General features: G+C 39.5%; 1 protein-coding gene across 4 annotated transcripts in view; it reads left to right on the forward strand.

Annotated features, from left to right (window-relative positions):
* The first annotated feature begins 2,715 nt into the window (after positions 1-2,715).
* Tmem161b (transmembrane protein 161B) overlaps positions 2,716-14,841 on the forward strand; it is a 72,030-nt gene continuing 59,904 nt past the window's right edge. For all 4 annotated transcript variants that reach the window (XM_021208340.2, XM_029543953.1, XM_029543952.1 and 1 more), the window contains exon 1: positions 2,716-2,850. In XM_021208340.2, the coding sequence (XP_021063999.1) occupies positions 2,848-2,850 (3 nt within the window). In that variant the 5' untranslated portion in view covers positions 2,716-2,847. The remainder of the gene's footprint in view (positions 2,851-14,841) is intronic.

Consider the following 14,841-nt stretch of genomic DNA (forward strand, 5'->3'; position numbering starts at 1 on the left):
GGTAATGAATACATTCTCAATTATCTTTTTCTGTGAGTGTAGGGCTTTTTATTCAGGTCAAAGCAATTACACTGAACACAATTTTGCATTCTTTACTTTGGATACTATAACAAAATACCGTAAACTGGGCGATTTAAACCACAAAATTAGTTCTCATATGTATCACTGGTGGAGGTGAAAATGGACCCCTTTGCTTTTGGCAAATGAGTTGTGATTAAGTTCTCCATGGTGCAGAATAAACAACAGGGAAGCAAGTTCTTTTCTTTCTGACAAGGACATTAAGCACATCATGAAGGTCCCATACTCTGATCCTACTTAAAAGACAACCATTTTCCACAAGTAGCTTTTTAGAATAATTGCAAAATGTTCCATATATGGCAGAACATGACCAATAAATCAAGGTACATGATTGTTCCTACGATGGCTGATAAAGAATTTTAAGTACAATTTACCTAAGAAAACAAAACTCAGCTTTCCACATAGTTACAGACTAATTGTAAAGCAATATAAATCACAAAATAAGTCATATCATATTCAGTAAAGGAAAGAGAAAAGAGTTTGAATTCTTTTAGAGGGAAAACTAATCAACACATTTTGTTAGACAGGGTTTAGACTTTTAAAAAGTGATTTTAAAAATTGGAAGAGTTTCAGGCCCGAGTGCTCATGTAAATAACATTCTGTTGATATTTATACGTATCTGAGATCAGTTCATAGAGAGGACATTTTAAGTTATTACAAATCCCAAATGGTAAGCGGCCATGACTTTTGTCAAATACTGTGATCATAACTAATTTGCCAAAAAGATTTTTTAATCTTTATCGTCACATTTCCTCTCTTTCCTTTTCATAATTCTTTCTCTGAATCTTTGTCAAAGACTTCTATACATTTAATAGAAAATGGTAAATAAAAAAAACAGGTAATCAATAGAATATATTGTTTTTTAATAGGACAAAAAGACTTGATACAGCTGTAAATATAAACATATATACACCATGTGAAACTAAAGGATTTTAACCAAGGATTGTTAATCAATGTGCCATGTACAAAGTAAAGAATATAGAATCTGACAGTCTACTGAAAGTAATAAGGTAGCAAAAACTGATTTCTTTTCTTGCTTTTTCTCTGGCAGGAATGGATTCTATCCCACTGATAATTCCTATCCTACTGTCATATAGGAGAATATGTTTTCTGATCCTTAACAAGGCTGCCAGGTTTAGGACAGATGGAAGACCCACTGTGTCCCAAGTGAAAGACAAGACTTCACAGAATGTGATGTCACTGACAGGCTGATAGCCACTCTCCATATCCATCTTTTTTTCTCAAGGATAGCAATGGCTTCCCCCAGATACAGGAGCAGTCAATCCGAGTCCCTTTTTACCATACAGCAGTTGCCCTGGGGCCTGTCTATTAACAGGCTTGTCTCTATAAAGCAGGAACAGAACCCTTGGGGAAGTTCTGGGTTGATCAGCAGCAGACTCAGTTTCACAAACTATTCCTCAAGGCTATTGGTCTCAGAGTAGCTTCTCTCATTTCTTACGATTTCTCTATCACCTGTCACCCTATCCCCCCCCCCCCATTAAAAACCAACATAATATATAAACTTTGTCTCTGTATCCTTTTGAAACAGCACCAATCTAACTTCTCTAGGTGGCTCAGAATTGTTTCCCAGGGTCCTTGGGCCAGCTAGAGGTTGAACATCATAGCTGCTTCAGTTTGTGCAGCCATGACTGCTAAGATGAATTTCCTCCCCGCTTCTGACTTCACAACAAAACCACTATGGTAAAAGGTATTTCATGGAGAAGGGTAAGATAAGCATGTTTCCGTAAGGATCGTTAAACTGTGTGATACATTTCCGGGTCAAAGATGCTCTGTGTCCTTATTTCAAACTTACCTCTATGGTTAGCCCTCATCACAATAAAAAAGTAAGTTCACTGGTACAGATTTGGAAGGGGGGAAGTATCATAAAACATGTGTGTGTGTGTGTGTGTGTGTGTGTGTGTGTATGAGTATATATATATATATATATATATATATATATATATATATGTATATGAGAATGTTGTAAGGCCCTTTTTGTTCATATTGGTATTAAGTAAGTAGGAAATGTCCATACTGAATTTTCTTCTTAGCTCCTCTGCTCTTTGTAGATATCCTCTGGCTTCAGCTGGTGTCTGTGAAGAGCAAAGAACTTCTAAAGGCCACATTCCATTGACCCAAGAGAGGAAGGTGCTTGGACAGCATGAATTTTTTTTTTTTTTAGATATTTTCTTTATTTACATTTCAAATGAATTTTTAACTGAGATTCCACGGTACTGCGTAAGGAAAGCGGACAGAAAGGAGGTTGGCTGAGCTACACAATTTCTGAGTGATCTCAGCATGAATACAGCCTAGAATGGTTCTTTACCCTCACGAAACCGTCAGAGTACGAGGTCTACACCCACCCAGCGGATCCCTGCTGCGGCACAATCGGACCACCAGCGCCCGTGTAAAGAACCGCATCTACCTAAGAATCCGGCGAGCATGCCGCCCCGCCCCGCCCCGCCCCGCCCTCCTACCTGTGCGCCTGCGCCCCCGCGTTCTCAAGGTCAGCCCCGCCCCCCGCCCGAGCCTCACACCCACGGAAGTAGCTTTAGAGAACGCCTTGCGTCTCCTCCTCTGCGTGGCGTGGGGTCGCTGGCGGTCCGGAGAGGGAGGAACTTCCTGTCCCATGCGGGCAGGACTTCCGGCCGGGCCGGAAGACCTTTCCCTTCGCGGTTTGGAGAGATCCGTTTTGCAGAACCTGAAGGGGAGGTTCTGGACGGTACCGGGGACTCCAGAGCGTCTGCCCCACGGCCTGTTCTCGGCGTTATGGTGAGTCCTGTGAGGATCAGAGTGACAACCTTCAGGAGGACAGGACAGGGAGGTCAGTCTGTGAGAGGAGCCGGTTGCTGTCCCTGCTGGGAATGGAACCTGCCGGAGCGTTAGGGATGAACCGCTGGCCGGACCCCCACCTTCCCAGAGTGCGCGCGCCCGCCGCAGGGGTTCCAGTCGGCCGAGGGACCTGTGGGGTTGGAGAGGGGCGGGTCTGTCGGAGTACCCCGACTAAGTGGCCCGTGTCCTGGGGCGCCAGGTGGCCCACTGATGACCTTGCCCAACTCACCACGTTGTCCCTGCCACCGTTTCCCGCCGCCGCAGGCTTTTTAAGGACGCCTTTTGAACGCTTGCCTGTCTCCTTGGAGACAAGGAACGCCGAGGCACTTAAGACAAAATTGGCTTCTCTTAGCAGTCAACTAGAGCAGAACTGAAAATCAGTGCCACTCTTAAAGAAAATGTCCAGGTTGAGTCCCAACAGATTTGACTTGAAAGGAAAATTTGTAATTTCCTATTGTAAATCTCTGTCGAAGTAGGGGGCACAGCCTCAGTCATATTATTTGCAAGTGTCTTAAAGGTTAGGTGAGAAGGATACATAGAAACATAGAAAGAACCTGGTGTGAGAGATTGGAGGGGAAGGAGTAACCCAAGGGCGTTTTACTGTGAGGCCAGTCATTCTGAGAGTTCTGTGCTGTTTTAGTCTGAAAGGACAAAGTTCAGGGACTTGTACAAAGAACGTCTTAATCAACTTTAGATAAGCAATGGGTGCTGACTGACACAGTTCAGAAGTTAATTTATGAAATGAATGGGATTTTGAAACATCTAAGTTTGGCTTTATTGGGGGAATATGAGAGGAAGGCAGGTGGTTGTGTAGGGGCTGATGACTCCAGTCAACTTTTCTGGAACATAAAAGGATTTTAAAAAGATACTTGCTGTTGCCAAGGTCCTAGGGTTCTGGTAAAGTTGAACAGGCAATCAGCCACATGAAAGATTTCAAACCATCTGCAGAGACTTCTATCTTGGGTTTGCGCTTCAGTTGACTATGCAGCCGCCTTTTTATAGAGACCAGACTGCCCTCTGATTCAGAGATCCGCCTGCCTCTGCCTCCCAAGTGCTGGGATCAAAGGCATATGCCACTACTCCCAGTTTGGCCATGCCCCTTTTTTCAGGGTCAATATTGCCAGTTTTAGCTGTTTTGTATGATGATTTTAGCAGTACTTACTGGAGAATAAACAAATCACCTGGTTCCAGTTGCATACTACCAAGTGACTTATTTCTTTGAATGTTTTTGTTTGTTTGTCTTAATGTTTTGAAACTCTGAGCAGTATGGCTTAGATTCCTTAAGAGAAGTTTGTTTTCATTTGGGATAATGAAATTAGAGAGGGCCGGGCAGTTGAGGTGCACGCCTTTTATCCCAGCACTCGGGAGGCAGAGGCAGGCGGATTTCTGAGTTCGAGGCCAGCCTGGTCTACAAAGTGAGTTCCAGGACAGCTAGGGCTGTACAGAGAAAGCCTGTCTCAGAAAAACAACAACAACAACAACAACAACAAAAAAAAAATTAGGGAACATTAGAACTAGAAGGAATTAAAGTCTAGCAACCTCCCCATCTCTTCAAATTTTACAGAAGGAAGATGTGGAATTTAGAAGCAGGTATGTTATACCTGAGGTGAGGTCTAATAAACTTGGTCTTGTCTAGAAAGTTGACAATAGTATCTAAATAAAATGATTAAATACATGATAGTCACAGAGCAGCTGAATTAGAATTTGTTCTCTGTATTCTGAGATCCATAGAACCATTCTGGCAGCTCTAAGGAAGTAGATATATTTTCAGCTAATCTAATGGTGACCCTTCACAATGTGGGGCCTGGTTGTCTCCATTGTGACATTGATCTGTCTTGTTTTTGAGTTAGTTACTTGACTAAAGTTAAAGTTATTGACTGCTATGAAGTTGATGTTTGTGTATGTAAGTGCAATCATTGCTTGGAATCCTTAAAAAATAAAGCAAGGATGGTCTGAATTTAGGTTGAGCTTGATTGAATTAACAGTTTAAGTTGTGAACCATACAGTGAGGAGAACATGAACTCTCAAGACCCAGATTCTGCTCATTAGTTTACTTATGGTAAGACTCTGAACTCTGAGAAGTTCTAAATTCCTGACAAAAGTAGAATTGGCTTTAAGTCATCATCTGATTCTTTACATTCAGTGACTTAGAACCTTGTTTCATGACAAATACAAATTTCTGATTAAGATTTAGTCTGGTACAGAGGCTTGATGTGCCAGGGTTGAGGGATATTCAAGGGGCCCCACCTGCTCGGGGTGGGGGTGGGGGGGCAGGGGAAGGATTGTGGGAGGGGGGCAGTGAGCGGGATGTAAAGTGAATAAGTAAAAAAGAAAAAAAGAGCAAAAAAAAAAAAAGATTTAATATGGTTTCCTTGATCTTTTATTTCCTTTAAAAAATTCATTCATATATTTTCACACACACACACTCTCATACACATACATATCATTTGGGTAGTCTGAGAATCCTTGTCTTTATATTAGACCAGGTATTTCTTATCTTATAAATGCTACCCCACAGTGGATATTTTGGATTTACTGATGTTTAATTGGTTATAAATTTATTCTGCCCTCTCATTCTCTTATCTGGCTGTATAGCCCCAAACTTCATAGATGTGCTGTGTATATCAGATTCTTGTATTGTGAGCAAAGGACAATAGGCTTGTGATGTAGACCAAAAATACTGAGCTGTCTAAATTATTTGCTTTCAGTTTGTGAAAATATTTGGTAGAAAACATACTGCAAGTATATTAATTCTGTTCCACTTTCTGTTGTGATGGAAATCTTGCATTGATATTGATTTATGAGAGAACAGTAGCACAATTAGAGCAGCATTTTGAGTTACAGATCCCTGGTGGCTTGTTTAGTCAATGTAGCATTTTAATAATTTGCTGCTGTTAATTGTGGAGAGACAGAAAGCTTTGCTATAGCAAAGTTGGTGAGGAGCGGTGCTGGGAAGAGATGACGTGCTATGTGATATGAGAGAAACACACACAGTTAGAGAGTACCAGCCAGTGAATTGATTGTAAGTTGGGGGAGTCAAGGAATAGCTGATATCTAGTAAACTTGGGAAGAGTTTTGGGTTACTTAAGTTTCCTTAAGAATGCCTGGGCATGGTGGTGCATGCCTTAAATCCCAGCGTGGGATCTGTGAATCCTAGGCCAGTCTGGTATACAGTGAATTCTGTGCTATTCAGGAAAAAAAACAAAAAATTACCTATGATTCTTGGTTAAATAAAAAAAATTGTGTATTTGAATCTCATTTTGAGTAGTAAAATTTTAGAAGCTTTGTATGCTTGTTTTTGGAAACAGTTTCTTAATTCAGTAGCTCAGGCTAGCCTTGAACTCCCTGCTTTCCTGCTTCAGCCTCCCAAATGCTGGGATTATTGTATGAGCTATCATTCCCAACTCAAAATTTTATTTTTGATAAATTCTGTAGTTAAGTCTGAAACAAGTGGTCTTCAAACCATTCTTAGAGGAAAATGGAAGACTAAGAACTTAAGTGTATTTATTGGAAGTTCTTTTGCATTTGAGTGAAAGTGAGACAATCCTTTTGTGGATTTTAAGGAGGTTTTAACGTTGACTGTAGTAGCAGTCATCTGAGTTTCTTCTCAAGTTTTCTGATTTCCCTTTCCTACGATTCTTTGCTCTTTGTCCTCCGAGAGGCCTAGTCAGTCTCTGTTAGAGCCTTGTGTTTCTTCAGTTAGTGTTTTGGTTAGTTAAGCTTGTGCCTGAGCACCTTTGCAGAAGGTGTAAACTGCCTTCTGCTTTTTTGCTTATTTGAGTCTATTTTCATTGCTAATGACATAGGATGGAATTATTCTCAGTTCTGGCCCAAGTTAGAGGGACTTCATCTAGTTAATGGCTTTGCTGACAGTGAAATGTTTCAGCAAATGGCAAGAAGTGGGTGGGTGGGTGTGAGAGCATGTATCTTTTCTTTTTTCTATTTAGCTATAGGAACTCTACTTTGATGATCTTGTGGAATTTTATCACATCCCAATGGCAATACCCTGAAACATGAGTTAGGTGAAGTTTCTACCCTCCTAAGTCATTGGAAGTTAAACTCTAGTGTGAGTTTCAGAGAGGACAAGCCATAGTTTACCATCCTATCTGCTCTGGAATCATGTGAAACAAACAAACAAACCAAAACAAAACGAAAGTCCTTGGAGAGGAATATTGTGTTGGTTTGACTAAAATGACTATACCCTTTGTTTTCCCAGACAGCTGTTTAAAAAGCTGTTTAAAAAGCCCTATTATTTCAGAGGATACTTCTTCACTCATTCACTGTTTTTCAACATTGATAGACCACGGATATAACTGCTTATAAAACAAACATCTGTGCTTTTTGAAACTTTTTTCCCATTTGGAGAGGCTGACTAGTATTCCTGTAGTGAAATAGGCTGCTAGCCATGGTAAGTGAAAGAAGGCAGAGGGAGTAGAACATGATGGTGGTGGTCGTAAGCTGTAGTGAGGGGGACACGTAAATAATCGGGCTGACACATAGGCATACAAATTCACCAGCTGCATTTTAAACCGTTGGAATACACTGAAAAAAAGTGAAGGCTGTGTGTGTGTGTGTGTGTGTGTGTATACACATGTTTCATTTGTAGGTCTGGTACAGAGGCCAGAACAGGGTGTAGATCCCCTGGCATTATAGTAACAGTTACAAGTCCATATGTAAATGTTCTCTCACAGTCTCTGTGAGAGCAGCAAGTGCTTTTAACTACTGAACCATCTCTCTAGCCCCTTGAAATTTTTCTTAACCAATTAATTTTTAGTTAACTAAGTTTTATGTGTATTTTTGCCTGTATGTGTGTGTATGCAATGCCTGAAGAGGACATGGGGTGTGTGTGTGGGTGGGGTCAGACTTCTTGGAACTGGAGTTACAGATGGTTATTAGTAGTCATGTAGGTGCTGGGAAATGAACCTGGCTCCTATGGAAAAATAGCCACTGCTCATAACTGCTGAGCCATCTCACCAACTCCTAAAGATTTTTTTTTTAAAGAGAAACTTTAGATTAGTGTTAGATTGTGTGCACAAGTTTCTGTTGTTCTGCATGCCTCTCCATTATCTGTAACTTTTACCAGAGTGATATGTCCCTTTTAGATTTTTTTTAAAATAATATATTTTCATTCATTGAGAATTTTATAGTGTATTTTGGTCACATTTTCTGTGGGTTTGGATGAATAGGTTTTTTGGTTTGTTTGTTTGTTTGTTTTATGTACACCCATCATTATGATATAAGCGTATTTTAATTCCCTTGAAGTCATTCTTCCTCTTTCCCTTCCTCAGGCAACAACTGATCTTTTGGCGTTCCAGGATGTTATATCATTGGAACCATGCAATATTTTTTTTCTATTCCAGAATGTTTTTTTTTTTTTATTAGATACTTTCTTCATTTATAATTCCAATGCTATCCCGAAAGCCCCTTATACCCTCCCCCCGCCCTGCTCCCCAACTCACTCACCCACTCCCACATTCCCCTGTACTGGAGCATATAATCTTTGCAAGACCAAGGGCCTCTCCTCCCAATGATGGCCAATTAGGCCATCTTCTGCTACATATTTAGCTAGAGACATGAGCTCTGGGGGTACTGGTTAGTTCATATTGTTGTTCCACCTTCAGGGTTACAGACCCCTTCAGCTCTTTGGGTACTTTTTTCTAGCTCCTCCATTGGGGACCCCGTGGAACCATGCAATATTATAACCCCTGTGGATTGGCTGCTGCTTCTTTGTTATATTTAAGGTCCCCTCCCCCAGGTCTTTGTGTCCTGATAGTTTTCTTCTTCCTTTCCTCTTGTGTTCCTACCCTCCTCCTTCATTTATTCTAAGACAGAGCCAGGACTTATACTTGCCAGTCAGTGAGTGGTTCTTGGATTGCAGGGAATGTGCTGTGTGACAAAACTTGCCCTGGGAGATGCAACACGAATGTCTTCTCGTCCAGATAGGGAGCCTATGACAGACCTAAGTAAGATACCACCGAAACCCAACTTGATGTGTGCTGTAGGGTAACTTAAAAGAATATGGGTAAGGGGTTACCTACAGCAGTAGAAGTGACTCAGACATCTATATCACGGAGCCCTCCCCTTACCCACTCTACCCAACACAAACCTAGCAGAGGTGACAGCTCACAAAGCTGGGAACCATGAGCACACTGGACAGCCTAAAGGTAGCTCAACGGGCTGGAGAGTGTTCTTTCCAGGTGCCGCCACTGCTCAGAACCTCTTCCTGGCAGCTTGGCCACTTTCTCCTTCCAGTCAGCTTTTATGGTCTCAAGTTTTCTCTGCAGTTTGACTGGTCTTCTTCCCAGCCTGGTTTCCTTCTGTCTGAGCTTTCCTTCTGTAACTCAGCTTTTATTGCTTACTCGGGCAGGGACTGCACTAGGGAATCTGATTAGTTTCAGGATCTTACTGAAGCTATTTTAAGTTGTTTACCTTCCTATTTAAAAAAGTGTTCCTTTTTGGATGGAATGTTTCCATCTCTAAGGGAACTATTAACCAACCAGGAGGACCTCTGTGGGAATGGAAAGCTATGCGTCAGAGAGCTGGTCTAGAGCAAGAGTGAAGTCAAGACAGGTTGTGATCAACTTACCTTCTTACCTCATACAGTAGGCAGTCTCCTTCCCGTGCAACAGATCACCTACAGAGAGGGTGTTCCTACCTCAATTAAAATAAATTTTCTTAGGAAACATTAAAATTGTTCCCCCCCCTCAATCCTATACTTTATTCTCTTCCTACTTTCTCTCACATGCTGGGATTGGTGTGTGTCACCATGCCTAGCTATACCTTCTTAGACCATTATTTAAATATTTCACTTTATTTTGGATGCTGATATAAAATAATGTTAGCCGGGTAGTGGTTGGTACACACCTTTAATCCCAGCACTTGGGAGGCAGAGGCAGGCAGATTTATTTCTGAGTTCGAGGCCAGCCTGGTCTACAGAATGAGTTCCAGGTCAGCCAGGGCTATACAGAGAAATCCTGTCTCGAAAAAACAAAACAAAACAAAATAAAATACTGTTTTGTTTGAACCTGAAGAATAAGGCCAATACTTTTCATGCCAGGCAAGTGCTCTGCAACTGTGACAAATCTTCAGCTAAAATGATATTTTTTAAAGGCAGGGTCTTGTTCTAATAATGGAATGAGGACATTGATTTTTGTATATTAGATTCTGCAACCTTGCTGTATATTCACTTTTGGATCCACAGTGTGTCACATTAGTGCTCTGCCTCATAGAGTTCTGAGAAAACACATCCCATCTACCAAGTCCCAGTGCTTTCGTAACACTTAAATAAGACAGAAATAGTAATTCTGATATTAAATTATAGGAAAATCTTTTGTATTTTTGACACAAAGTGTAAGATTTAAGGTTAAAAGGGAACAGTTTTGATGTTTCCTGAGAAAATCGAGGTAGGAAGGCTCCCCCTCTCTGTAGGTGAACTGCTCCATAGGAAGGATATTCTACTGTATGAGACAAGAGAGCAAGCTGATGACTGGCTGGGAATTAGCTCACTGCTCATTGGTCTTGACTGGATGTAGTGTGACTGGCTGCTTCAAGTTCCTGACCCCTGACTGTGACCTAGGACTGTAAGTCAAATAAGCTGTCTGTCTGTCCTGAGTTGCTTTTCTCGAGGTTATCATAGCAGCAAGAGTAAAAATGAGAAATTTTTTTCAACGTTAAAGACTTAGAGCACTATAGATGGATACAAATTGAATTTTGCTTTTCATCAATTCATCAGTAACTATAATACCTAAGTGTATTTTTTGCAGTTTAAATACTTATGAAGTAGTTGAGTTCTGAGGTTTTGTTTTGTTTTAACGTCAGTTGTCCAGATGGAGGCACAAGATTAGAGTAACTTTTGGAGTCACAGTGTAAATTCCTTAGTTGTTGTTGTTGTTGTTGTTGTTGTTGTTNTTCTTCTTCTTCTTCTTCTTCTTCTTCTTCTTTTTCTTCTTCTTCTTCTTCTTTTTTGTTTTTTTCGAGACAGGGTTTCTCTGTGTAGTCCTGGCTGTCCTGGAACTCACTCTGTAGACCAGGCTGGCCTCGAACTCAGAAATTTGCCTGCCTCTGCCTCCTAAGTGCTGGGATTAAAGGTGTGTGCCACCACGCCCGGCTTCCTTAGTACTTATTTTGCTTCAACTATATTCAGTTAAAACATTCCTTCATACCAGAGTATTAATCATTTAGTTGTGGGCATGGACTTGAAGTAATGCTGATGAATGAGGAGGGATTGCGGAAGAGAAGCTGTGAACTGGAATTCCTTAATTACTGTAAGCCTTCTATAGTATACTTGTTCTAAGCGTGTGCCACACTTACCCATTTCTTTTTCCCAGGGCTCTAGCAATTGTCTCTCTCCTCCTCTTTGCACTTGTAATGACTTGCTTACATCTGAAACTTTGCTTCCAAATGAGCTATAAAATAACTATAATCTCTTAGAGAAACTTGCCTCCCTTCTATATGGTCATTGGACACAAACACCATCTCTCCATGTTACTTCTTTATGATCACTGTTTAATTAGCACAGATTTTTTTAGAGGAAAAATGGGATATTTTGATAAAGTATTTGTCATCTCAAGGTCATGCTCAACAACATACAGTTGAGTTACAAGAGACATCACATTAGAAAATATTTTAAGTAAATTTACAATTTTATGTTGGGCCACATTCATAGTTATCCTGCAGTACATGCCATGGGTTGATAGTGATAGTATCTTTGCAGCAAAATCTCAGGAATAGAGAGGTTTGGATTGTGAGGAAATGTGGTTAGTCTGAATGGGCACTGGAAAGGGAAAAATAAACCTTTGTTCAGTGCAACTGGCATATCTACAGGACCCTTTAGCATGTTGTTCTGTTGTGTTTTATGCATATTTTATTGTAGATTGTCAATGTTTGATGCCTACCATGAATACTTAGCACAACCAGGTTTTCATTTTACTTCGTTTTGCCAATGCTGAGGAAAGGAATTGACACCGAGTTACAACCCTGTGTTTACTTTTTAAAGTAAACTTCACATTTTTATCTCTGTGATAAATAGGAACTTTTAACAATAATAATCTCAGTCATCCAAATTATGTTTGTCCTTGGTTCCATGCTGTGCTCAACCTGTACTGTGTTATCTTTATTTGCTGCCTGCTGCTGTTAGCTCAACTGTTGTGATGTGCTTGGGAAAGCCATGTGTCACCTTCTGCTTCCTTTCACTGAAGGGCAGTTATGGTGAAAGATGGTTTTCCAGCAAATCCAGAACTTCATTAGCTCTATATCTTTAAATGTTTTTATCATTCCAGAAGACATCAACAATATTTATGATGACTCTATGTGATTAATTATAAATGGTTCTTATTCTTGAGGCTTGTGACGTTGTCTGTGTAAACAGATTTATTCTGTCACTAACACCATTCCTTTCTGTTTAGCCTCATTCAAAAGGAAAACCTTTTGATTTTTTTATTTTTGCCATATTGGTTGGCCAATTAGTCCAGGTTAGCTTGGAATTCACTCTGTCCTTCCTGCTGTCTCAGACTCTTGATCCCTCTGCCATAGGTTCCCAACAGGTATATGCTACCATGCCTAGTTAAGGTTTGCATTTATTGTTCTTAAAAATTCTTATGCTCTTTAAGGAAAAAAAAGTAGAAGATTTGGCAACTGGATTTTGAAAGTAATTGGTCAGTATTTTTTTGACCATTAGAAACACATAGAAAAAAACCTGAAACATTTAATATACTGTAGAATATGATCTTGAAACATTTTATTATGAAATTCTTTTCTAGTATAATTTTAACAATGCTTATTGAGTCCTTGCATTTTATTTTTACAATTTGTTTATTAGTCATTTTTACTAAAAGTGTTGGTGGTCTTCAGGTCTTATGTCCTCTTTCCCTCCTCTTCCGTGTGGATCTCTGAGCACCCTGGAATGTAATGCTGTAGTCAGGCTGGTCTTGATCCCAATGTCCTGATAAAATCTCCCAAGTGCTGAGTGTGACTAATACCCTCAAATAATTTTGTTTCATTATTTCCCAGTGCTAAGTGATATCCCCAACTCCTTTCTCTTAATAACCACTGACTAGAAAAAAAATACTGTATCATTTAAAAATAAAAATCTCCAAGTCATTTAAAGAGAGAGAATTTACTAAGTTTCTGCAATAGAGTTCAAAAAACCAAACAAATAAACAAAAACAAGACTGTAAGATTCATTAAGTCCTAAGTCTCTAGAGATGAATAGAATTTTTGAAAAGCTAAGTGCCTATGTCTGTGTGTGCTGCAGCAGGTGCACCTGCCATGGTATGAAGTGTGTGGAGCTCTGAAGATTGCTTGGACTTGCTTTGTTTTACCATGAGGGTTTGGGGGATCCAGCTCAGGTCCTTAGGCTTGGCAGTAAAGGCCTTAATCCTCCAAGCATGTCAGTGACCCTGGAGAGCTTGTCTGTCTGTCTGTCTGTCTGTCTATTTTAAAGCACTAATTTGCAATGAGACTGTTGAGTAGTGGACAAAGTCTCCTACTTTACATTAATTTGTAAATCTTAGTTTCCTTTCAAACTTCTTATAAATTGTGTAGCTCGTTTTACCCTTTTTTGCAGAGGACCATTATTTATTACCACTGGATGAAAATTCCACATCAGAGACTTTGCTGATGGTGCTGAAGTGTTAAATTTTCAAATACTATTTGTTTATTTGGTAATTTGGTTAATTGGGATTTGTGGTATCATTTGCCCTTTATTTTAGAGATAGGGAATGAGTCTGGGAGAGAGAGCTTTTCTAATTGTTGTGTTGCTAGTAGCAAAACTATATGTACTCTAGTGTGTTCAATTATTCAGTGCATTAAAATATTGACCATGTAGCCAATACTTAACTGTTCAGATATATGCTTAAAGTTTCTTGGCTTTTGTATTTATAACTTTAAATTTATAACTGAATTTTTATTTTAAATTTGCTTTATTTAAAGCACACATTACTAGTATGCTTAACATGGTTGTAAAATATAGCTTGTATAAATGAAAGTATTTGTAACACAAATAGCCACTACTTTAAATTGAGATGGTTGTCGTATGCCTTGTGTTTGGAGGCACAGAGAGCATGATGTATTGGTTTTTCCTAATAAGAGTACTTTTCTTTATGTTAAAGTTCAGTGCTTCATACAGTACCTGTAATTAAACAATGGGGCAAGTTTATCCTTTGTCCTTTATTTCATCAAGGAGTAAATATTAACTTTGTGGTATTAAAGCTACTGTGATAACTTCCTGGAAGTGGAGGTTGGAGTGAAGTGGAAGAAATGAGTACAGTTTTAGTGGCAGAGGCCCTTCCATCAGTCATCAGTCAGAGCTGAACATCACACTGGGTGGTTTGGAGCTGTACTTACTAGTTTTAGGTAGAAACTTATCTAAGGTTTCAGAGAAAAAGTGAATGTTAACTGAGTTGGAATGTTTTGAACAAGATCATTTGTAGAAATCAAATGTGTATTGCTTCCAGCAAATAGCTTCATTGAGTATAGTAAGAGTTGTTTTGTGCAATGTCAGAAAACATTCATACAGTTAAGAAGAGTGGGAGATTATAGGCTTTTTGCACTGAGCCTTTTCTGTAACTTTTCAGAACTAGGATGAAACATTTAATCATGTCATAGCTAGAGATGAAGTGACGAACATCTTCTAAGATACTTGGTTCATTGGTAATGTTTTTATGACTACAGTATTGCTTTATAAGGGCTATTGCATAATTTATTCAACTGCTATAACTGGAAAATTATCTTTTAAAATAAACAACTATTAATTTCAACACCAGTATGCTAGAATAGTGTATAACTTGTATTTAATTAGCATGTATCCTTATCTTTGCTCTGTTTTCACCACCAGGATGCTAGAATAGTTTATAAATTGTATTTCATTAGCATGTATCTTTGCTGTTTCATTTTATCTCGTTTGCTTTATCAACTTATTTTGAAGAAAAAAAA

Source organism: Mus pahari, chromosome 11 (genome assembly GCF_900095145.1).
Source record: "Mus pahari chromosome 11, PAHARI_EIJ_v1.1, whole genome shotgun sequence".
Classification (NCBI taxonomy): domain Eukaryota; kingdom Metazoa; phylum Chordata; class Mammalia; order Rodentia; family Muridae; genus Mus; species Mus pahari.